General features: G+C 35.0%; 1 protein-coding gene across 10 annotated transcripts in view; it reads right to left on the bottom strand.

Moving 5' to 3' along the window:
* Positions 1-800: 800 nt before the first annotated feature.
* LOC129749282 (striatin-3) overlaps positions 801-26,082 on the bottom strand; it is a 72,481-nt gene continuing 47,199 nt past the window's right edge. For 8 of the 10 annotated variants that reach the window (XM_055744225.1, XM_055744223.1, XM_055744224.1 and 5 more), the window contains exons 3-7: positions 9,974-10,175; positions 9,384-9,611; positions 9,088-9,306; positions 8,880-8,993; positions 801-3,405 (exon numbers count right to left, since the gene is read on the bottom strand). In XM_055744225.1, coding sequence (XP_055600200.1) covers positions 2,252-3,405; positions 8,880-8,993; positions 9,088-9,306; positions 9,384-9,611; positions 9,974-10,175 — 1,917 coding nt within the window. In that variant the 3' untranslated portion in view covers positions 801-2,251. The remainder of the gene's footprint in view (positions 3,406-8,879; positions 8,994-9,087; positions 9,307-9,383; positions 9,612-9,973; positions 10,176-26,082) is intronic. The other 2 variants (XM_055744232.1, XM_055744231.1) reach the window with 2 other exon arrangements.

Below are 26,082 nucleotides of genomic sequence, written 5' to 3'. Positions count from 1 at the left end.
GCATAAAATTAACTAAACTTACCAAATCGCAGCTGACAATCGCTCAGTGAATTCTCCAATTCATTGACCTTATTAGAATTTTTTTCAAGTGTAACTGATTTGCTTCTGAATAACGATTTGATGATGTGCAACGGTAAAGCTTTCCGTCTCGACTGGTAAGATTTAAATAACTCATTCGCCCGTTAAAGTTTATGTAACGAAATACGCATTTAGGAAAACCCGTCTATGGAAAAAAAAAGTTATAATAATGAGAACCGAGAACTTAAAAAATGAACCTACCTTCAAAGCAGTAGTTCTTGACATAGAGAAAATAACATCAATAGCTAATGGACTTGAAGATATCATATTTCACTATCTCTTTTTTTTAATGATTTACATTCTCACAGTTTCTAATCAGGAAATCACCTATCCTTGCATGTTGTTTTTGATTCACTGTTAGCTATGTAGGTACATTCATAAAAAATCTACCATCTGTTACGATGTCCTACATAATTTGCTTCCTCTACGGTATCATTTTAATTCAATGTTTTCAGTGTGTGTGTCATGTTTCTTCCGTGTGTATATTGCTATCAGGTATGATAATTCAGACAATACCATCTTCAATGATGTGATTGAACGACGGACGACTTCATTAGATTTACTGAAACTCAACAATGTTCCAAGGGATCAAATTAAAATATGTCGAGCAACGACCAGCATTGCACTTCGCAACTGAGGATACTGATAACGAAACGTATTTGAAACAAAGGACTTTTGAGGGCAGTGGTAAATAAATAACTGAAAACAAAATAAAAACAAAATTATAATTACTCTACACTTTATTTATAATAAATCAAATCATTAATTAACAACGTGTTACGAATATATGAGTAAAATAAATACATTTTATTACTTTGTTTCATTTTTGATTTCCGTTCCGCAGTTCTCACGGAAAATCTCGGGGATCGGTGTCATTGTAGGCATCAGGACTGCCTGTATTTGTTTTATGTGGAAAAGCGAACCGCTGTAATCGAAACACGCAGTATCGGAACCAATTCGAAGCAGACGAGAAATAAAAGATAGTATGCTCGTTTACTAGTTTTCCGGTGACTAACATTTGCTTGCTTCCTAAAAATAATTTTGTTTTGTTTTTAGTTTTTTAGCTTGTGTATGTGTAGGTGTTTAGGGGGAAAGTTATACATATTTTCTTCTGAAATTTTATATCTTTTCTTTATTTCTTATCACTTTCTACACTAAGATCTAAAACTCACGTTGAAATCCATGAATGAGTCCTCTATACTTTTCAACTTGCTTAAAGTATTTTCTGGTTTTTGCTTGCTTCTTCAAACATAAAATCTACGTCACTGCTTAAAACAAAATTTATTAGATGTACAGACTATCGAGTGGGAAACATAATGTTGTGGTTGTGTAAATTCATCGACGCGTCGAAACGGTGACTATTTTTCACAGTTTTGCTAATGCTGCAAATAAATGAAGGGGAGCACGGAAGAAGACGGCTCTTCTTCTTCCAAGTAGGGTATTAGGAGTATAAACGGATTTCATCCTAACCATTTTAATAGGGTAAGGTAAAACTGGGAGCTTTCCGAAAGACTATTCTACTAGTATTAGTTTGTAGAGCGTTAGATGTTGGCGTTCACTTTTTTTTTTGTTTTCTGTTCGTTTATAAATTATCTATCAAAATTCGTTTATTGGATCTATTTTTTGCTTATGGTTTGTCTGTTTGTTTTGTTTTATTTCATTTTTTCAACGAAGCTGTCGACTCTGCTTGAGTAGTTATGTCATTCCTTTGTAGAAATTCAGTAGCGCAAAAGCTCAAACAAATCTACATATTCCGATATCATTTCCTTTGTCCAGATTTCTGTCTATCTGTTTCGATAGTTTTACCAAGATTTCGTGTTTTTTAAGTTGGTATATGAATGTATACGTGAGTGTATGGTTGTGTTCGTAATGTTGGGTGTATTTTTATGTGAGTTTTGTAAAAGTTATCATGCATACTACTAAGTCTGTTGTTGCTTGTTTCATTTTTTTTTTTCATTTTATCAATATATTTGTAACTAGAATGTTCGTGATAATTAAAAACAACTATTTTCATTTTTATCTTGCCTTTCGCGTATCGCCATATGTTTTGCTTAAGTTTCATTTCTCTGCCCGCCTTTTACGATTATATTAGCATATAAAGAACATGTGTCATTCTGATTTTTTTTTTTTTTGAAGAAGCGCAATCGTGTAGCGCATTGGGAGAGAATACACATTAAACGAACACTTTAGCTATTGCGTCAGCACCGGCACTAGCAATGTATGGTTTGGATGGGTGAAATGCAACATCTAATATGCTTTCGTCAAACTTTTTGCGATGTGCCGTTATTTCCTGTACACAGGTCTTGTTATCCATATGCCATAGTCGGATGGAGCAATCATGCGACCCGGAAAGTAGATACAGACCATGGGCATCGATAGCCAAGCTAGTAACAGCATCCAGATGGGCCACCATAGAGTGGATCAATGACCCGGTTGTGTTGTCCCAGAAGCGAATGTGTCGATCTTCGTGCGCCGTAATCGTTACCGGAAGCGTCGGATGGCTGATCACTTTGTTAATATGTTTGCCTAGATTTCCTGTCATCTCCTGGCTGGCCTCCAGCTTTACAACCTGACGACCCGTTTCTGTGTCGTAGATTATACAATGCGTACTACTATATGCAACAACTATTCTGTCCGTTTGATCTCGGACGAAATCAACTGACGTTGGAACACCTTCTGTTTCGGAAGAAAATGTTGTCAGCTGTTGTGGGATCTTGCCGGAAGGTGTCCATAATTTAACGGTCCCATCTGCAGAGCATGATACCAAACTATTTTTCGTGTGGTTAACCGACAGTCCCCAAACGGCGTTAGTATGTCCGTCCAGCGTACATTTCATCACCTCTGGGTCGTAACTATCATACGGATCGATGTTGGAATTCGGCAGATTCCAGCAATTGATGGCCCCATCCAGTCCGCCCGAATAGCACTGTTCACCGCTGGCGGACATGGCCAGGCACAGCACCGGGCCGTTATGTGAGCGGAACGTGTATAGTGGTTCCACATCAAGACTAGCTGACTTCTTGGCTGGCACGGTTTTCTGCAAGTTCCACAGCTTCAATGTATGATCTTCCGAGGCAGTAATAAGGACTGGTTCCTGCGGGTGAAATGCCAGTGCCCTCACACCGTCAAAATGCGACCGCAAGGTGTATTTGGCGTTCCAGGTCTTACGATATGGTTCCTTGGCGTTGGAAACTTCGTATGTTGATTCGGCTTCATTGTTGACCGTTAATTGCGCTAGCTCTCCCAGTCCCAGCGACGAGTCTACTTCTTCGTCGTTGTTGATCCCAGGTATCGTAGGGTGGCGTGGTATGGCGGGTTTGTTATATCCTGTGAAAGAAGGTGATGGTAGTCAGGGATAATTTTAAACTTCGTATTTTAAGCGATTTTAATCCCTAATGGAATGAGATGGTGACATCAAATTATGGTTTTCGCTACTTCAAGCTAACAGTGACTTTTTATTTGCGTCCGATTTTAACTACGATGGCGAGTAGATGTGCATAATTTTTAATTGCAATTTTTTTTCTTCGTAAAATATTTTATTCTGGACGATAAATTCTGCGTTGAAACGAAACAGCCCTTGACCGTTGCCTAGAGGACAGCGTTCAAGTCTTCTAAACCAGCGATCAAGTGATCGAATCTCGGTCTCGGCAGCCATAATACTCATTTTGTGGGTAGGTGGCCATAATATCTTTCAAAAATGTACAAATTAGAGAAGAAACAGGAAGCTTTACTGAGATCCTATGTGTGTGTGTGTTCGTTGAAAAAAATCCTCGATTTCAATTATCACATTTTGTGTAATGGGCCATCGGATTGAGATAAAAGTTCGTACACTGAAATTTTCAGAAACGAGCTATCGGTTTCACGTAACAAATTTTGTGGAAAAAGTTGGAAAAAGTTGTTGTCCATATTAACTGTTCACAGTTTTTGAGATATTGACGCTAATAAACGTTGGATTGAAATAAGAGCGTCGATGTGGTCTAGCAGATAGGCTGACCCGAGTTTGGTTTTGGTATGCCAGGCCTACTGGGTTCGATTCCTGGTATCGGGAAGAAAACTTTTGGGTTCGAATTCCATTAGTGACTGACAGGAAATATATGTTTCTTCTTATAACTGACTATATAATAATAAGAATGTTCAACCAGTTGCCAGCTGGTCAGGTATATACACGAATGCCGGAATACGTGTAAGTAAACTAGCCCACCTGATTGACTAGTTCTTCCAAAATATACCTTACATCAACAAAATACATTCACTCCACAACAGTTCATACGAAGCCATGAGGTCCGGGTATGGTGTATGCGTTGCATTGAAGATTTGTCGAACTTGATAATCTATAAAGAATGCACGTGAACACATACTTAGGCAGAAACTGCGGTGAATCCGTTCACCCATGGTGGATAACCAACATACAATAAACATTGGATTGAAATAAAAATTTGCACACGGGTGTTTTAAGGGGCGGGTAATTTATTCAAGGAGTCAAATTTTGGGTCAGTGTTGATCGGAAGTAGGAAAAGGGGTCGTTCATACTAATTGTTCACTGTTTTTGCGATATTGTCGTGATTATGCATCGCATTTTGCACATGAGAGTTTTACAACACAGGTAATTGATTACAGGTGTAAAAAGTTGGAGAAAGAATCGGCAGAAGGGGTGATCCAAACTAATTATTCAATATTTTTACAATAATTACTTTATTCTGCATTGGATTAAGATGCAAATTCATACACGAGGAGTTTTGCAGGACGAGAAATCGATTCCTTTGTGACAGACGACAAAAAAGGGGTCGTCCATAAGAACTTTTAAATGTTTAATAAATAACTGCCTTATTATTCATGGGATGGAGACGAAAATTTATACTCGGGAGTTTAACTAAACGGAACATCGATTCCTGGATTAAAATTTTGAATCAAATTCTCAGACTACTCTTTAATGTTTTAAGCAATATCATAGTGTAACGGCTTCTCAGTAACCATTCAAACACAAACTTTTTATCACATATCAAAAGTTAATTTCGTTCGTACGGGATCAGCTAAATGTTTTAATAAATAATATAAATATTTCAGAGCGAATGCATCTGCGATTAATTTGAAGAGACTATTGCAAGCCGAGTTGGTTGCCAACCATTGTAGGTCTCTTAAGGTTGGATGCCTTCTCTCGACGAACCATCAGCCGTGGAAGCCTGGACGTTGCTACCGATGGGGGAATCAGGCACACACATGTTTGCATTATGGTTCTTTTCGTCATTTAGTGCAATAAGGTTGTATTTAGCATTCGGATGATTGTCAAGTATGAAAACCCGAGAAGACTTTGATGCCCGAATCGAAAGCAAATTGAGAACAACTCGACAAAAAAAATCAATTTAATTATTTTTCTTCTTGATGTTTATTGAATAAGAATTCTGGTAAGCCTATGTAAACAGCAAACTTGTACCATCTTTTGGAATTTATGTGTGATAAAATAACGATCCATTCCTTAGGTTTAAAATATTTTCTTCTGAGTTGAGAACAAAATTGAGTATCACCAGTAACACGGCAGCAACTTTTGATGTAGAATTTAATATGAAAGTAAAACTAGGCATAATTTTTCGATAAATTATTGTGATCTTTAAACCTGAGACCAAAATTATAGAACAATTTGGCGCAGTGATAAGTGGTGATATCTGATAGCAAAACTTGGTATCCTTAATTTAAAGAAAAAGAATTAAAAAAAACGAATGTTACAAAACTTGTTGCATAGATGTTATAAATTTACTTTCACTTTTTCCATACACACTAAGATTGCATTTATTCCGCTCGGGACCATGATTTTCCGTCTCACAGGACAACTGCTCAATTCAAACGAAGTTCGAATGGGAACTAACCCGAATCACGGAATGCTTCAGCTCTCCTGAAATTCGCAATGAACGCACAGGCAGTCGAACAATTGTCCTGTATTACGTAAGATCGTCGCATCTGTCAACCGTTTTCTACCGCGCTTTTTATTTTTGTTTATCCTTTGCCATCCTGTGCCAGCAGCTGTTAAGGAATTGTAATGTATTTTCACGTTAGTTTTTGTCTATCTTTTGAAAATCATCTAATCCAACATTGAAAGTGCAGTAAGTTACCCATAGCGTAGTTATATTATCGGTATCGAAAAAATAATGTTCTCTTTCGTAAAAGACAAAATGCATACAACGAAGTGCGGCCACAGTTTAATGGAACCGAGGTGGTTGTCGAAGGCTGTTTTGCTACAAATGATTCACCGGTGGTGTTTGAAGTCGAAGATAAAGGACATTGAGTTAACCTTTGCAACATTTGCAGTACTTCATCAGGTTGCTTGTCCAAAAACACCAAATGGCTTCCAAGAACTGGATGGAAAGGCTAAAGAAGGTAATTTTTTTCTAAGTAGTTAATATCTGATTATGGAACTAAAATTTTTGTTATTTTTTTTTCAGGCAAAAAATTGTGCTCAAACGAACACCCAGGCTCATCCATTTCTCATCGAAACATGAATAAATTTTGTTATAATTTGAAAAATGTTTATGTATTCAATTTTCTGCATAATAAATCCCTGAATGTCATGTAAATCTCGTAAGAAAGCAGTCTCGAGGCTACAGGAAAATTTCGAACCCTCCGCAAATTACAGGAGGAAACAGTTCCGATTCCACAGGTGATTTTGACAGTTGTTTTCCTGTAGTGTTTTTCTGCCCTGAGATCGTCCTGTAATTTTCAGCTGTTGAAAATACAGGACGAAATCGTTCCGACCACAGGAAAAAAGATTAAGTGTGTACATTAATTTTTGCAATTTTGTTACTTTATGAAACGAAGGATTAAAGAAAGTTTAGTTTGTCTGTGTCAGATTGTTTGATTGGGCCTAAACATCAATTTCTAGAAGAAGATTTTTTTTTTGTAAGGCCTCGTTTTCACAAAACTTTCTATTGATGCGTGCATAAATAAAATGTATAACACAGTATAACAGTTGAAAATCGAGTAGTTGAAGCTTTTGTTAAAGCTCATCTTCAAATTTCCGTCATCGATTCACATAGCGCAAAGGGTCAAATACAATACCATCCAATACAAAGCCATCTTTGTTATTTGTTTTTTTTTAACCTTTTTGTGAAGTTATTTTAGCTTTGAGTAAACCCCCTTATTTTAGAGACTTGTTTCGCTACCCTGAGAGTTTTCAAACAACAACGATTTAGAAATAAAAATGATGGAATCGTTGGCATTTCTTTTCCTTGGCGGTGTTGGAGCAGTTGCTCTTAAAAGTGGTGAATTGTTGAGAAGTTCAAAGCCGAGTTACAGAATTGTCAAAAGGTATTAAAGGTGGTATACCTAATAAAATAAAATCTGATTCACATTATATTTTTTGTCAGGAAATACGCTCCTAGAAGATTCTGGATGCGAGACACGTGGAAACTTCGGAACATCACCGATACCTACGGTTCTTTTATGAGAACTTTAGATCGAGACCCACAGCTATTTTTCAAACACTTCAGATGCACTCCCGATCAGTTCAAGGAACTCCTTAACTTAACACGTACCAAACTGCGGAAACAAAATTATCGTGCATTGTGCCCAAGCTTTCGGCTTGCAATTACCTTACGATATTTGGCGTCAGGAAGTTCTCAGGCCGTGACGGTGGAACATTAAGAAACGCCGCCTTCGGAAAAAAAATTGTTTGGTGGGACGGTTTGGTGGGACTTTACCTGTTTCAGTTGCCAGTGTAATTTGTTTACACACTCTCTTTTTTAAACTCAAAATAAAGTTGATTTGGTTCAAAACAGCATTTTAGTGGCAGCCCTCAAATTTGAGTTTAACTGGGAAATCACAAAACTAAGTTCTGATAGGCACAACTAAGTTCGGCAGTCGCTGGAAGTAACATCCGGAAGTTTCTTTGTAGTTTTGACCGGGAGTATCATAACTTTACACCGCTCTGTAATTTGTTTTGACTATGCCTATTTGGACTAAATTTTTCGATTGCCCAGTCGAACTCAAAGTTGATGGCTGTCACTGAAATGCTGCCAAAACAACTTAATTTTGAGTTAAAAAAAGGAGCGTGCACTTAAGATGAAAAGAGAAGCTTTTTGTTTGACAGATTTGACAGCTGATTTGAAAGCTCCAGCAAAGCTTTCAACTGTTATACATTCATCAAAATTTTGCGTCCAGGGGCTTTTTCTATTGATGAGTGCAACAATTGCAGCTGGAATTGATTTTAAAAAACCATTAAATATAATGTTTTAAAACTTCTGTGAGTGCAAAAACAAGTTCACATCAGTTTAAAAAAAATATTCTGATATTTTGAAAATCAAAATTATTTACAAAAGTGTGTATTTTACGTATAAAATTTTAAAGATGCATGCATCAATACGTTTACATGAATAGCGAGTTTTGTGAAAACGCGGCCTAACAGACAAAAGTTGAAAGTTGGCACTTGCACCGACTTTGAAATTGCCCCGCTGTACCTTTTATAAGCAAAATTTCAGAATTGGAAAGTTCTAGGATTTATTTTGGATACTTTTCTACGAGTATCGCGATCTTCGTGAGGTCAAGTTAAGAATTAAGTTCCAAGTTCACTTTAGCTGGATTAAGCTTCTACATATTAGGTAATAGTCATTTAAATTGTATCTACAAGCGAACTTACGAAAACCTGCACATTAAGATAAATTCATTTAAAAAATCATTGAAAAATGAGAATAAATAAACTTTAAACAACTTGAGAAATGCCAAAATAAACTAGAAATTTATGAATGGAAGAGCATAAAGGGCGGAAGATGGTGACTTGATGATAATTTCAACTGAAAAGAACGCATTTAACTCACCAGTAAATAAATCCCCTCCGTCAGCTTTTCTGTTTTCTGTCAAATTGCTGTCTTCTCCTTCCGTTAGTTGATTTAATTCATTGATAACTTCGTCAGCTTCAGCATCAACATCGTCTAGAAATTTATTGAAAATTTTGGTTGGTTATTGTCAAAGGTTATTTGAATAAAATGAAACTCCATGCAAGCAGTACGTCAGAAATGTGCTCACCGTCATTCATTGTAACACCTTTGGCTTTTCGCTTTGTCGTCTTCATGTCTGTTTCATCACTGTCACCAATCTCGTCTGACATGTCGTCGTCGTCAGACATTTCCGCATCGGCTTGAGCTAGGAATTCGAAATTCGCTATAACAGCTGCCTCCGAGTCCAGGATCATTGCTTCGGTCATTGATGAGGGTTGAGATTTTTTCGCCGGTGTCCGACGACCTTCTCGAAGGTAAAATGAAGTTTAATATGGAGAATGTGGTATTTGGGTTGTTCAAACGCAAGAGCCTAAGAGTACTCACCTTGTGATTCACTTGCGCGTTTGTTGTTTTCGCTGCCACCATTTATGTTCGGATTGACATTCTCCTCCTGTTCGCTGTTGTTGTTTAGTCCCAGTAACGACCGGACTCGGTTCGAACGGATGTCAATGATTGTTTCTGTGTATCCAATTTCCTGCAGATATTGACGCAATAGTTGCCGGCCTTGCCGCCATGTTATGTTCGAAACGGAACTGTACGGTACTTCTGGATCTGTGAGAAAAACATACGGGAGGAATAGTAGGTTGTAGACAAATGAGAACATTTCCGTTATATTTAAAAAAAATCTAAAAGATTTATAGATGTAAGAAAACATGAGATGTTTATCAGGCTGATCTATGTTGAACTTCATATTTTTTTTTTGAAGTAGTTGCAGCAATTATAGTGGTTAAATTTCAAGCTTAAATTTGTGTAACAAGTACATTGAAATAGTTTTCTATATTAACTCTAGTTCAAATAAAGATAGACATTTTTTACGTATCATTTATGTTTCAGAAAGGTGGGAAAACTGAGCGAATAATCGGAAATTAACATTCAATAAAAAAGCTTTTTGATAATCTTAGAAAAATGCGTACCTGGGGCAACTTCTGTGCCGATACCCGGCTCATCTGATGGGGGTTTAATATCATTCATCGGGGGATCAACTCCGTACTTTAACCGGTGAAATTTCGCCCTCTCCTGTTTCAGTGCATATTCTAACATTTTAATACGCCTTATCAGGTCGGACTTGAGAGATTCCTGACCTTTCCGCTCGCCAAGTAACACTGCGATTTTAGCCTGCAAGGAAAGTAATCAGATAAATCCATTAGAATATTTGCTAGTGGGATAAGTTTCTTTTGATGCCACGAATGGCGAGGACCATATATAAAAGGTAAAGCAGCAAGAACAAACGGATAAATTGCTCCCATGAGGCTTGGGCCGACCATGAGAAATTAACCAGAGTAATAGTAACCCGTCACGCAAAGAAGCACAGCACAAGTATGAATATCGGAACTGTGACGCAAATAATCTAGAGAAAGGGGGTGGATTAAACCCACCCAAAGATCACTGCCATTAATAATATTGAATTTTTGAATACACCTGAGCCCATTCGAATAAGATATTTCGGAGGAAGTAAATAAACTTTGAAAAGTAGTCACGAATAACATTAATTCTAACAATAAAAATAATTTAGGCTTTTATAAAAGATGTGTTCCGAATTGTCTTCAGATGTTGATAACCTAAATCAATGGATTTCTAAAATATGGTTTGCAAATTTAAATATTCAACACCAGAAAAAATTAAGGACAGAAGTAGGGTTGCCGACATTTCATTTAAGGGGGGGACGGGTTTTCGTATAGTTCAACTTCAAAAAATCAGCGGTGGATCAATTTTGATAAAATTACATTCAATGTGATGCAGAACATGTTGTTTACAAACGCTGAAAAGATTAGCTTGATTCATGCAAAGCGAGAAAATTATCACGTAAATTGTTATGGACTGCTGGTGTCTCCACTTACCCTGCTTTATGGGGTAAGTGGGGACGGTAGATTTTCCCTTTGATTTCTCAGGAAATTTTCAATAAATTTGTGTTTTCTTGGTTGAATACGATACATTATTGCTAGAACAGTCCAAAATTTTGAATAGATTTTAAGGTACTATTTATAAGTAAAGCATCTTTCAATGATTATTTTGTGTAATTTAGGTTGCAACTCACGAGATCCGATTTTATCGAAAATATATAGGGGAGAATGAGGATACTTGATCCCTGGGGATACTTGATTCCTTAGCTTTATCTCCAAACTGGAATGTCTTACATAGATCAAATGTTCTAGAAAAATGTGCCAAAATGAGCAATATAACAATGCTTGTAGTTTAAAAAATTTTAACAAAATAATTGTTTGAGTAATTGAACTTTGTTTGAAAAATTTCACAAAATGTAACTTGAAGATCTTTTTTCATCACTTTAAAATGTTCCTTACACGGGAAAATTATGAAAAAAATATTTGTTCCAATGTATCAATCGTTCGAGCGTAAAATGAACTTCATAATGTCATATTTTCAAAGTAATGGAAAACTCTCAACTTTTTTAGGAAAAAGTTTTCTAAAATGTTGATTATGGGTACAATTGATCCCCTAGAGTTGGGTACACGCAGAGAAAACTTGGATTTTGATACAAAACAAAACTGACTTTGATTCAAAACATTCAGTTTTTTGAATCAAAATCCTGTTTTCTTTGAATCAATGAATTATCGTTCTGATTCAAATGAATAATTTTTGAAAGAAAGAATTAATTTTTTGAACTGAATAATTTTGGACTTTGATTTCAAACAAATTCTTTGATTCAAAAGAAATTTGTTCAATTGCACATTTCGTTAAAAACAAAGTAAATTTTCTTTCAACCAAAGAAAATTGTTTTCAACAGAAAGGAATAATTTCTTTAAATTAAAATTTTAAACTTAGAAGATATTTTGGATTGAGCAAGAACCGAATTTCGAATAAAGTTTGTCCGGTTGTGTTGAAAATCAAAACTAGTGAATCAGAGGATTCAGGATGAAGAATGGTAAGTGTGTGTTAATCCATTAATCAAAAAGTGAATGTTTAAGATTTTATATAAACACTTGCATTACAGGACCACGGCAGATTCCGCCCCAAATCCAGCGGTCTGATTATCTTCGGCCCGATCTTCAGCGGTAATCACCAGTTGGATGACCACTAAAGCTAGCAACCGGAGCTGCTTCCGGAAGTCTATTGAGCGGCCCTCAGGCCAAAATTAGGACCAAAATTATAGTGAACCAGTGTTAGTGTTAATTTTATGAATAAAAATGAATTTAAAATGGAAATTCTTTCTTTTTATTATTCATAATTCCTAATAGGAACTTCGGGACAACAGAAAATATGTCTTCCAATTGGAATAAAAGGAAAATGCTTCAATGAACCAATCCTTTTAAATCTAAATCTAAATTATATTGTAGCAAACAAGAACAACTTTGCATCAAATGGAACTGTTTTTTGTTTCAAAGCATTAATATTATGATTCAAAGATTTTTCAAAAGAAAAATCCTTTGAAACAAAGTAAAATGCCTTTGAAACAAAGGAATTTTTATTTATCCCAAAATCAAAGGAAAAAATCCTTTGTTTTTGCGGCACTTTCCTTTGAAATAAAAAATCTTTTCGCTGCGTGTACAATTGATCCCCCTTCCATATTTATCAAACAATAATTGTCAAAAGAAAAGAGCAAAAATAATTTATTTTCTCTTAATTATAAAAAAAAATAGCGCCTTTAAGTATGCAATGTTATTAGCGTTGAGACAAAGTTATAGAATTTTCTTCTTATGTCTGCTATAAATTGTGAAATGAGAACAAACATGACCAAAATAGTCGATTAACATTCTATATTGGGGTTTTGTATGATTTTTATACAAGGATTAGGGCTTCCTGAATAAAAGATCAAGTCTCCTTCAATAGGGGATCAAGTCTCCCCTAACTTCAGAAAAATCGCAATTTTTTTACTCCCACGAAAATGCTTCTAGTTCATCAACGGGTTCAAGTATCGTTCTAATTTTTGGAGCATAGAAACTTGAAGTTACAATCTGTCAGAAAATATCAAAGACGGCGAGTTACTAAATTGTTACAAAAAGATATGGTGAAAATAAGAGAAGGGGATCAAGTATCCCCACTCTCCCCTACTTATTCCAGAACGAACAAGTATTTAACCCAATATTTCATGATCCGAATGCTAAATATAGCTAAATTTTATTGGATAAAGAAGAGAAAATTGAAAAATGTGTAAACATCAACTCTGTATAAAGCCGTCACCCACCCCAGGTAGGGTTTGAAGACAAAATTTTGTTTTTTTTTTGTAAACACACTCTTTTTTCTTCATTTTTAACCGTCATTTTTTTTTCCTAACTGGTTGTTTCGAAAGTAAGGATTGTTTCAATGTAGAGTTATTTGTCAAAAGCCAACTAGTTTACGAGAAATTTGCAATTGGAAAACATACACATCAACTCGACATCGTAATTAAAAAATAGAAAATTAGCAAAAAGTCGCTGTAAACATCCGCTATTGTCGGAATTGTATGTCTTTTACAGTTGTTGGATAGATAACAAGTAAATATAACATTGTGCATGGAAGGTTTAAAAAAAATAGTGAAAGAACAGTATTGTTTTAATAGCCATCGCCAATAGCCACGTGTAATCGACATGGAGGAGGCATATTTGTATACATTAGACGTGATCTAAACTTTAAAATGCTCTCTAAATTTGTCTACCCAAAGGAAACAAGGATTAACAGTATCGAGTTTATTATTTTTTAGATAACTATAGGCATTGGTAAAGTTTTGTTCGGTGTATACTCTATAATCCTCCTCGAACTGATTGTGCTGAATTGATTATTATCATCAATCATCACGAATCTTTTGCTCTTAACTACTATCATTCTTTTCTCATTGGGGATTTCAAATACATACAATTTTTTTTTAAAATACTGCAACTATTCAACGGTTTCGTGACTCCTTACAATTATAATCTCTCGAATGTATAGCTTTGGAACTAATGTTTTTTTCTTATCAGTGGTTGTTCACAGCTTGATTTGTTATTGACAAACTCTTCGAGCTCGGTTCACAAATTCAATCAGATATCTGTTTCTGGAATAACTAGACACGATATGATTTTCTTCACTCTAAAGTATTAGCCTGAAAATAATACAACGGGATACTGGTGTCGGGATCACAAAAATTGTGACGGTGATAGTCTCAATATTTTTCTTCAGAACTTGAATTTCATTGAGCATAAACAATCCTGATATTATCTAAAGTATTCTCAATAGAAATTCACGACCCTTTTTTTCTTTTCAAGTTTCGATAATTTAAGAGTAAAACTTGGTTTAATAATCCCGATCAGGAGAGCATATCAAAATAATAACTCAAACGTATCTCACCAAGATATTTACATCTGTTTCAGTTAAAATAAAGTACTGAAAAAGTTAGATTTTAAGTTTTTCCAATCTGAATTATATCTTATTCTGATTGACAGACTTGAATGGGGTTGAGATAATTTTCAATGATAAGGAATTTTTTCGGGTTGTCCCAAAATAAAATGATAATATCTTATTTTGATATATGTACAACTTTTTCTGAAACACGGACATCGAAGTCAACGGCCCAAACCGTACATTAATGAGTTTCGTTCAACAGATCATTAAAATTGGATCGGATTTTTGGGAAACCAAAAATGGAACATGGTCTTAGCAAATAATATGGTTTATTGACATTCCACTAGAAATTTTTCTCGAAGCATTCATATCTTGATAAGTTATAATTTTGATAGGATTTGTTCTGCCTTATATCAAACTATGGTATCTGAACGAGATATAATCTTGAAAGGAGCATATCAAAAACTGATATAATTTAGCTATGATCGTATAGATTTTTTGATATAATTTGAGATATTTTAACATCCTACGAGTACTGAATTATAACTCATTTGGATAGAAAAAAAATTCGTATCAAATATCTCATCTTGATATAATTTTGTTTTTCCCTCCTGATCGGGATGATATTAAAACTAGCTGACCCGGCAAACTTCGTTTTGCCCGTTCCTTAATAATTCGTTGGAAAATGTTTCCAGTTCTTTAACTACTTCGTGCTCGTAAATCAGTTTTCGTGAAAATCGTCTTCAAGCTGTTCCAGTTTTGTCCCGTTTCTAGTTGATTTTGTATAGTAGCCCGCCTTCCATAGAAAGTGAGATTCTTGAAACTATTATACAAATCATCTCTGACCCGAAAAACCCTCGAATACCAAATTTCACTTCATTACAACCAAACATTCGTACGTGATGGTGTTACAAAGAAAACGCCTCCATTTTTATATATAAGGTTGCTATGACACATCGTGATATTGCGTACCGGGCCTGGAAACGAAACAAATCCTTAGAAAATCATGTATCATTCTGACAATTAAGGAATAGAGTCAACACACTAATTCGTAAAGCCAAAATTCAATGTGATAAACAGCGAATCGATTTTAATCTACTACCAAAAGCTCTTTGGAAAAAATATCAAAAGTTTAGGTTTGTCTCAAAAATCCATATACGATCAACGTATTGGTTTCGCCAGATGAAGTCATTAAAAATTTTCTTCTCACTTTATAAATTGTACCAATACTTTTATACTTTTATCTAGTTTGAATAGTTTTGGATTTAGATCAGTTCAAGAATATGAGATCATTAATTGCATTTTTTTCTATAAAATCTAACGCCAATTAGTTTTATAATACAAATTGTTCTTTCCCATGTTTTGAAAATTTTGAAGCACCTTTTTATCACTATTATTAAATCTTTTAAATTTCCTTATGGATGGAAACTTTCAAAAATTGTACCTAAATATGCGCTGAGCTCAAGAATTCCGATTTTCGAGAATTCCCCACTTTTCTCTGCATCATACTCATAAAATTAGAATTCCGTCTTCTTCTCTCTTTTCCCGAATGGTTTGCCATTTTGAAATAAACGGCTATGGATTGCAAATATTCTGAGAAATTTTTTTGGCAAGATAAATTTAATGAAATTTAGGATTCAATAGGTTTTGTATGGGAAAACGACCTTTAAGGATTTTTCCCGAGTTTGATTCGAATTTTCATTTTTGTGCCGGTTCTATTTTCAATACCCGGTTTGCTGGGAACCCTGCTACACGCTAAGTAAAACTTTTGGTCAAAAATTAAAAGCTTAATTCTACGAAAATTATTCGGAAATGAATTAAAAAAAGGGAATTAGGCAGATGTAAAAAAAAAAGTTATCAGCTGGGTAAGAAAGTACGTTTGGAGACCTACATTTTGATTGTACTAAGTTATCTGAAGGATATTCGGTTTTCGAATAAAGCAAACAAAATAATAAAATAATAAGCCACCGACCGTGGCCTAGAGGATAGTTTAAGTCTTCTAAGCCAGAGGTCTTGAGATCGAGTCTCGGTTACGGCTGGTGTTGTTAGCATCAGAACGATGCATTAAACCTTTTAAAGATGCACGCTTTAGTATTAAGTTGAATTTAGATCTCTCCAAAGGAACATGAAAGTTCCCTGAGATCTTATATGTGTGTTCGTTAAAACAAAAAAATAATAATAAAAATCTTAACTCGAAACAGAGAATTTGGTGCATCCACCGTATTCAAAATTCGATACCGAATTCTTTTGAGCTTCTTTATTTAGAAAATGAGTTAATATTTGTATTTATATCGAATAAATAATCCATACATGCACGCTGAATGCCATTTTAAAGATTAAAAAAATATAGATATTTATTTTGAAATTTTGTTTTTTTTTGTGAAGATGTTTAATGTCATAAAATATTAAACTGAGATATAAATCTTTTACTGGCAGAATCTTATAAAACTTGCTTAGGGCTGAGGGCGTTTTCGTTTAGGCTCAGGGTAGCACAGTTTCACAAAAGATAACGAAGAGATTTTTTTAAAAGCTGCTGACATCTTAACCGTTAAAAAAGCATTTCATTATGAAGTCTGTAAAAAAAAATTAAATTATATTACCAACATCAATTTTTGAAACGTAATTGATCAACACAATTGACACACATTTCCCTCTACCTGATTTTACTAAAATACGTAGTTATGAATTTTTAAACCAGATTGCAGGTATTTTTATGAATATAAGCTTGGAGCTCAGGGAGCACAGAAGCATCACTTTTTATTCTTTGCGATTTTACAATAACACACCGACATTCACTCACGAAAGTAACGATTTCAGCTGTGCAGCAACAGCAACAGTATTTATGCGCCTCGGGTTGTACTTTAATTTGTTGAACGTCTATACTCCTCGAAACAGTGCAGCAACGTTAAACGCAAGGCAAACAAAATTCGACTAAAACACAAACTCTAGCGAAAGATGGAAAATTGCTTATTGCACTGAGAAAATGGACACATGGAGTCGCAAAAAAAGTCACAACAATAAAAATGAGTGAGCTTGTTTTTTTTGTCTGAAACGTAAACAACAATTATTGCATTCTACTGGGTGTTTTTAAATGTACCGCTTAGTTTGTTGCTAGTTATGTACCTCTTTTGGATTAACTGTTATCAACCTTTCTTCTGAGGTGAGTTTCTATTCGATTGGACGGTTGAGGTACAGTTTTGTATGTGTCGGTAGAATGCTTTCCATTAAACGATCGGCATAATTGTGAAATTCTAAAATGTTACTGTTTAGTATTTATTAAAGATACATAATTCCGATCTCTTTTTAGGCTCAATTCGACAAAGTGTTGCTGTCGTCACGTGCCCAGGGTTATAAACCGATACTTCGGAACCGGAATTGCTTACTTCTCACTCATTAGTTAGATGTGTATAAACCGTTAATCTGTGTCTGCTGCTGCTATCACAAACATTCGCTGTGACGACGACGACGACGATGTCTAGTCTTGTCTTGCTTTAGGCAGAAAAAGCAGCGGGGTCCCTTCTGCTCCTCCATCTTATCCCACTGTGACAAGCATAAACAAACTCACAAGAAGCAAAACAATTTGAGGCTCAAGAGGACGTACTCCCATTTTGGAAGCGTTAAGAAAATCGTATTCTGAACGGAGATTCAAAATTGAGTGGTCTGCATTGGAAAGTTGAAGATTAAACAATGATTTCCAACTGTTTGGTTTTGCTTTTCCCGAAAGGTTTGCCATTTTGAAACAAACGGCTATGAATTGCAAAAATTCTGAGAAAGTTTTTTAGCAAGTTAAATTTAATGAAATTTAGGATTCAATAGATTTTTGTATGGGAGAAACGATCTATAAAAATGTTTCCCGGTTTTGATTCGAATTGCCAGTTTTTTCCCGTCTGCATAAGAAAGTTGAAGATTAAACAATGATTTCCAGCTGTTAGTTATTCAAATTCACTCTCTATTCAAATTTTCAAATCCCTGTATCTTTTTATCACATAAGAAACATAAATTTAAAACATTCAGCGAGTTGTAGTATTTTTAATAAACTAACGACTGATAAAAAGTTATGTCAATAAAATGAATATGTTATTCACACGTTAGCCACAACTCCGCAAAGTATGTTTTCAGGACAAAATAATTTACGCACTCTTGATAACCTTACCAGATAACTTTTTCTCTGCTTAAATTTTTTTTCCGTATTTTTATAAGTCAAAAATCATTCAATGCTCTGCAAACCCTGTCGAATCTAACGGTTTTATTATTAATTATTCTCTTTCAAGGGCGTGATTGAATCCGAAAGGATGGTGAATAAGCAATATTTCATAAATATTCGTAATCTTCAAGCTAAAAACCGTCAGGGAGGTTTTTTCAAAGTTGAAATGCTTGAAAACCTAAATATAAAATTTGGTAAATTTTTAGAATTTGCGTACTGTCCTGTACTATATATTTCAAAAAGTTAAAACTAGTTGAGAACTTTAAAAAACACGTGAAGTGAATATCCAGCTGAAAAAAAAAACCTATGAACTGTTCATTGTCGACGCTAAATCTTTAGAAATATACACCATTGTTGATTTTGACAGAAAAATATTTGTAAGCTAAGACATCCAACTTCCAACAGCCTTATTTCTAGTTTTGGAGTACAAAAACCTTGCAGATAATAATCGCCATAAGTAAGTAAGAACAAAATGCCTTTGATACTTTATAAAATTATATCAATCAGGGAATGATTTGGTCACAAAACTATTAACCTTGGCATCTACAAAAATGTAATGCCCAATTTAACCACCACTAGGGGAGATGAGAGCATAATGGCCACCTTAAGGAAAACGCTTATTTAGCCATAGAGAACAGCTGTAATATGTGAATTACATCATCGATTCGTGTTCAGACATTCAAATAGTCTATTGCCTAATTGGATGAAACTTGAAAAAGTAGATAAAAACGTTTAAAAATGCATTTTAAAATTTTTTGCCGAAAGCTGAAAACCAGTCACTGTAGAGGCATAATGAGAAACCCCCCGAGGCAGTATGAGCACCATTAATGAAGGCATAATGAGCGTTTTCTGCCGGGGAATCTAGCAGCGAATTCGACTCGATGAAGTCAACTGAGTAATAGAGCTACAGCTTGACTTGTATTGTCTGACGATTTGGCCTATTGGTTAGATGTCGGAGAGGTAATCAGTAGGCTCGAGTTCGATTCCTGATCGAGGTGATTTTCTAGCCGCCTCTAGTGAACAAAATTGATTAAAGTGAAAAATCAAAAATTTTATGATGGTAAAAATTGAGAAACAATGTGTAGATCATGTTGCAGTGCGTACATTTCAGGTCAAGATGATTTAAAGGTCATAAAAGCTTATTTGGTGGTGCTCAAAAATTATAATATTTTCGTCACTTGAGAACCTAGCTGGTTATTATTTAATATTTCTGTAAATATGAAAAGGATATTTCTTTTTTGGTGAAAAATTAATACTATAGGTAGTACGAAACAAGTCCTCATGAAAATTTGTTTAAGAAAATACGTACTTATGTAGAAAAAAGAAGTGCTTATTATGCCCTGGATGCTCGTTATGCCCTTATCTCCCCCTGGATAAAAATAACAAAACGTGTTCGTGGTCATTTTGAAGGGTTAATCGTATTTTTGGTATTCTACAAAATTGAAGAATATTTGATTTCATGATCTTTTTACTCTAAACTCAAGTTTTTTTTTCAGAATTTTCTTACTTGTTGATTGAAATTCAGTTCTAAATATTAAGTTTTGGATAAGATTGCACTCGCTTATGAGATTCTGGTTCCATAGCATTAATCTTGAAATGGTATTTCTGTTACCATATTTTGGATCCAGTATACACAGTAAAGTTTTGCCTGGATTTCCAGCAAAAGAAAATTGCAAACATTCTCTTTCTTGCGGATTTTCCCAGCACTTGATCTTTACAGCTGAAAAACCAGCATTCGATCTGTCAAACTCGAATTTGGTTTTGTTGTTGCTAGTTATTTTTCGATACGCGCGAAAATAGCTGGAAACTTTGCTGTTAAATCAGCGGGACAAAAACCAGCAAAATTTTGCTGGTTTCTAAGCAGAGAAACCTCTAAATTCGGCATCATATATCTATCTCAAAATGAGCTAGACCAAATTTAACAAATTTAGTATTTTTGAGTCACCGAAATACTGTGTTTAGTTTCGTAGAACAGAGTTTCATTATTAAATTTATAACATTTGAGTTATCTTTCTAAGCGTAGCACATTCGCGGCAAGCGAAAAATGCGATTTCTCGTCTTTGGTCCGCAACGTGTTAGTTATGGAATTTATCTATATATATAAAAATGAATTTCTTTCTGTCTGTCTGTTCCCTATAGACTCGAAAACTACTGAACCGATTTGCGTGAAATTTGGCAGATGGGGGTATTGGAGGTCGGGGAAGGTTTCTATTATAGTTTGGGACACCTCCCTCTTCTTGGAAGGGGGGAGGGGGTCATATAAATAAAAGTGATAAGTCTTCATAAATCGAGAACTGATCATGCAAATGGAACCAAATTTGGCATGGGAGTGTATTTCGGTATGAGGAATGTTTCTATGATGGTTTGGAACCCCTTCCTCCTTCCAGTGGGGTGATAGGAAGGGGGGAGGGGGCCTACCTTACAATTTTTTACATATCTGGAGAACTAATCAAGCAAATGGAACCAAATTTGGCATGGAAGGGAAGTGTAATACGAGAAATCGTTCTATGATTATTTCAGACCCCTCACTCCTTCCAGTGAAGATTTAAGTAGGAGGGGAGGGGCCCTTAACCCCCTTTTTATCACACTTGAAAACTATTCGAGCAAATGAAACAAAATTTGGCTTGGAAGGGTATTTGGGTACGATAAATAGTTCTATGAATATTTGGTACCTCTCGCTCCGCTTATTGAGGAGATAGAAAGTGGGGAGGGGGCTCCTTTACGGTTTTCAGCATTACTGGAAAAATAATCAAGCAAATGGATCCGGATTTGGCGTGGGAAGATATTTGATTACGAGAAATGTTTCTATGATATTTTTAAAAACCTCCGTTTTCAAGGCGGAAAATCTTGAGGCATGAGGTTGCTCCCATACAATTTTTCACATCACTCGGGAACTTGCCCAGCAAATGGAATGAAACTTGGCTTGGGAGGGTATTTGAGCACAAGGAATGTTTCTGTGAATATTTGGTACTACTTCCAGTTGCGTGATAGGAAGGAGAGAGGGGCTCCTTTACATTTTTTCGCATAACTCGAGAACTAATGGAAACAACTTTGGCATAAAAAAGCATTGGGAATACAGTTAAAGAAGACGAGAGCTCAAATCCGATTGTTTTGCATGAACCAAGAACTTTTCTAACAAATGGAATCAAATATGGTATGCGAACAATCATACAATCGAACAAATGGACAGAATTGGACATGGGATTGTATTTGAATACACGGAATGTTTGATCTTGATCCCCTCCTTCCAGGTAGGGGATAGGTAGGAAGAGGGGTTCCGATACTAATTTCATAGCATAACTCAACAACCAATAAAGCAAATGAAACCAAATTTAGCATGAGAGGGTATTCGAACACAACAAATGTTTTTCCAGTGGTGTAGCACCCCTCCCTCCATTCAATGGAACGATAAAAAAGGGGGAGAGGGTCACACATATTTTTTTAATATTTCGATATTTCGATAACTAATCTAGAAAATGGAATCAAACTTGCATAGAAGAAAAATTGGGTACTAGCAATGTTTCTTCGATTGTTTGAGACCCCCTTCTCTTGCCAGAGGGGTGATACAAAGTGAAGAGAAAGTCACCCATTTTCTGAATAACTCGAGAACTTATCGGAAATGGAGTCATGGGATCGTATTTGTATACAAAAAGTGTTTTACTGATGTTATGAAACCCCCCCCCCCCCCCTTCCTTTTATTAGCCCTATATGGAGGAAGGTGGGCACTCTCACAATTTACATAGGGGAGAGTGGGGTATCGTGGGCCATGGGGAAACGTGGGCCACTTTTAATATCTCAGATATGTGTTGAAATAAAAATCTCAAACCAACTGTCATCGTCGTCGCTTTGCGTGAGCATATATTCCTATATGTTGTTGACTGGAATACGCATCATATGCTCCATTTATTTATCAAGCTAAAAACAGTTAGAAAAATGTACTTACATAATTAAAAAAACACCCGCTAATTGCATCGATGGGGAACCTAAAGTTCATAACAAAAATATGCTCACACGCTTATGATCTTAGTTTTGTCATGATCTTTCACGTGGAAAAGGAATTTTTGATGAAACATCAATAAGTCACAGAAACGCAACCAATTTGCAAATCATAGCTTGTGGGGAATCGTGGGCCACACATCTTAAGTCCCTATATTTTTATGTTTTATACACATTCAGAACTTAAAATACGTTTTATCTATCTGTAAAATTTTCTTATGCCAAATGAAGAGTTATGAAAAATATTTTGTCCATCATATATAAGAAATTTTGCCAAAACGTTCGCGAGCCAGGTTTTGGAATCTATGCGATCATACACAGCTCTCTTTTTTATTTTATCATCTGAAATTGCTTTAAAATATCGAAATAAATTAGAAAATTACAGTTTTGGGTCAACTCATAAACTTTGCATGTTATTTGGTCAATTTGGATTTGGTGGCCCACAATTCCCCACCATTTTTCAAAATCCAAAAAATATTGCTTTTTTTCAAACGGTCAGAATTTGGGAAAAAAACTTATTAAAAATTTTAAAAAAATACCTCATGATACCTTGAAAATGTAGAAAAACCATACCATTTTTTATTTTCATTAAGTCTTTTATAATAAAGAAGTTATGGAAAAACTAAAAAAAGTGGCCCGAGATTCCCCACTCTCCCATAATAATTCGGGAACAAATTGGTAAAATGAGTGTCCCGTGATGGTATTTTGCTACAAAAATGTGTCTATGATAGTCACTCACCATATTAAAAAGGGACAACGTAGATTCCATATATAAAACATATGTTGGCATTATTTAAAAAATTATGAAGCAAAAGTCACCAGAGTCATAAAAAGAATTAAAACACGTATTCAACTAAACAATAAAGATTTCAACATAAAAAAAAAAACAATTTTATTTTAAAACCTATGAATGATTTTGGAATTTTATGCAAATAAATCAAAAGTCAATTAACTAGGACCACAAATTTCATTCATTTTTGGAAGGTGTAGCAAAGCACTTCGGGTCAGCTAGTATTTAATAAAAAAAAATCTAATCAGGGAACATGTAATGTAAGAAACCTTCAAAAATCTGCAGGATAATCCAGATTTTCACGGTGTATTGTTCAACATTATTAATATTGCAGTTTATTTAAATAAAAATTTCAAACTAAAATCTTAAATTTGGATCGAGTATTAATGAACCAGATTTATACTGAAAAATTTTAATCCCTTACTTTTAAGTTTGAAGATTTGATTTATTTTCATCGATGATTAAAATATTTGAATTTTTTCAAGAGTTTGATGGATTTATTTAGCTTATTTGATGTAAGCATAGCATAATTTTTTCCCAAGAAAACTTTTTTTCTTATAAAACTTATTCTAAGCTCAAATCAAATGAACTAAATCTTCCAGACTCTTGAGCAAATTATACTGGAGCAAATTTCAAATTCTTCTTCTATAACCTCCCCCCCTCAATTTTTCGAAAATCCCGAAGGGGGGAATAAAAGAGGGGAAGCAAATCAAAGAAATACCAGTCACCAAACCCTGCCCCCCCCTAGAAGTCGGTTCTTCCTACTCGGTTCGTCGAGGAGAACGCCGCGTAAACTGGCTGTATTGCACTCAATGGATAGCAAAAGTTAACTATTACAGCATGTAATAGACCAGTTTTAAATAAGTTTCCAAATCCACTTCTTGTAGAATCTTTGATATTAACTTTAGAAATGTTTACATAATAGATTCTAATAAAAATAGACAGAAAATGAAAATTGTGCAGAGTTTGTAAAAACAACCTATGTTTCACGGTAGATATAATCATGAAGTGGTCCACTCAACGTCAAAATTGCGCGACCTACCTCACTTCATAATAGTTTCTCAAAAAAACCGTTTCAGTGATCGCTGTAAATCTTAATCACAATCAAAGTGATGAGGAAACAAATTGCCTAGTGGGCGGCTTCAAGATCAACACAATACACAATCGGACTAATAAATAACATATTCGTGCACATAATAACGAACCGAAACGAAAATCAAAGTAAACAATCGAAAGGATCACAGCCAAAGTGCGGCGGCAGCTGTTGCTGTAATAGTTTCTTCATCGGCAAAAAAAACAACACAACAACGACGACGCGCTACCATTAATTAATTAATGTTTTTATCGGCTTTTTGTTGTTGCGTGGACTTTTGTTGGTCGGTCGAATGTTTGGTTGGAAACATGATCGATGCAGAAGGGGGTCAATAGTTATTCGTCGCAATCACACACGGGCGACTTCACACACACTGTCAGACAAAGAAATGTCTGCTTTGTAGAAACATTTACGATTTCGGATGGTTCGATTACGCAGATCGAATAATTGGAATATGATTGTTGGTCTTTATGTTATAATGATTCGGACAAATCTGAAGAAGGTTGTCATGTTTTGAGATATTTCATCTTTCTTGTAATCAAGTGAACTTCAACTGTACTTAACTAGTTTCATTTACACTCATTATTATTAACTAGGTGTAGAATCTAGGATAATACACATATCAATTGTTGATGATCAATATAAGATTGCGCGACAACAACAACAACAAAGCGAATGATAATATCGAAATACATTAGAGTGCGAATGAAAAAAGTATACAAACAAGATTATCAATTCATAAGACGTCCGTCAGTAGCACGTTGTGTTACTGAACAGTATCGGTAGTTGAATAACTATCGATAGCAACAGCCAAAAATCGAGCAAAGAGTTTTCTGTCTATTCGCTCATTTCTACTCCCACACATTCGTTATTCGTAAAATTACACTTGGACTGAATTGTTCGTAGGAAACGGTTATTTTTAACTAATCTCCATCGTTGCAAATTTTGCCGGTAGGGTAAAAAGCCGACTGAAAAAAATGTACTTAAAAGAATCTTGAGGAGCTTTCTAAACAGTGTATTCGAAAAATCGCAATACTTTGTTTTGTAAATAACTTTTGAATGCAAGACACGGTAATTAAAATTTGAAACTTGAAAAAAAAAAAGATTACAGTGACGTTTGGAGGTATTTGAACAGAAAATAACAGTATTTGCAGAATAAAATAAAAAATGATAAGAAAATAATTCTAGTTATCACAACCTTAACTTTATCCTACGAAATCTTGTCGAAAATTGTTATCTTCTTTTTAGTCTTTAAAACCAGCTTTGCATTTTATAAGGGAATGTAAAAAAATTTCATCATGATGAAATGAATGAACTTAAGGATTCAATAGATTTTTGTATCAGAACAACAATCTATAGAAAATTTTCCCCGCTTTGATTCCAAACTCCAGGTTGTTTCCCGGTTTTCCCGGTACCATTTTCAATTCCCGAGTTTTCCGGTTTGCTGTCCACCCTGGAAATGAAATTGTTGCCAGTAATTTTCTCAACCTTGAGTACCACGTTTATATTTCGTCTCGTGACGAAGAAATCGAGGGTGTAATCACAGAAATGAGCCTGGAGGCAGAATACATTACATCCAACAGCGTTAGTAAGTTCAAGAGCCTTGATTTGACTTCAGTCGAAATCTTGGATTGTCGTCTACTCAGGACTGCCAACGTCAAAAAAGGAGTTACCAAGTATTCTCCCT

This window comes from Uranotaenia lowii, chromosome 2 (genome assembly GCF_029784155.1).
Source record: "Uranotaenia lowii strain MFRU-FL chromosome 2, ASM2978415v1, whole genome shotgun sequence".
NCBI classification, from domain to species: domain Eukaryota; kingdom Metazoa; phylum Arthropoda; class Insecta; order Diptera; family Culicidae; genus Uranotaenia; species Uranotaenia lowii.
Note: the sequence above shows the minus strand (reverse complement) of the source record. Positions and strands in the feature narration are given on the sequence as shown.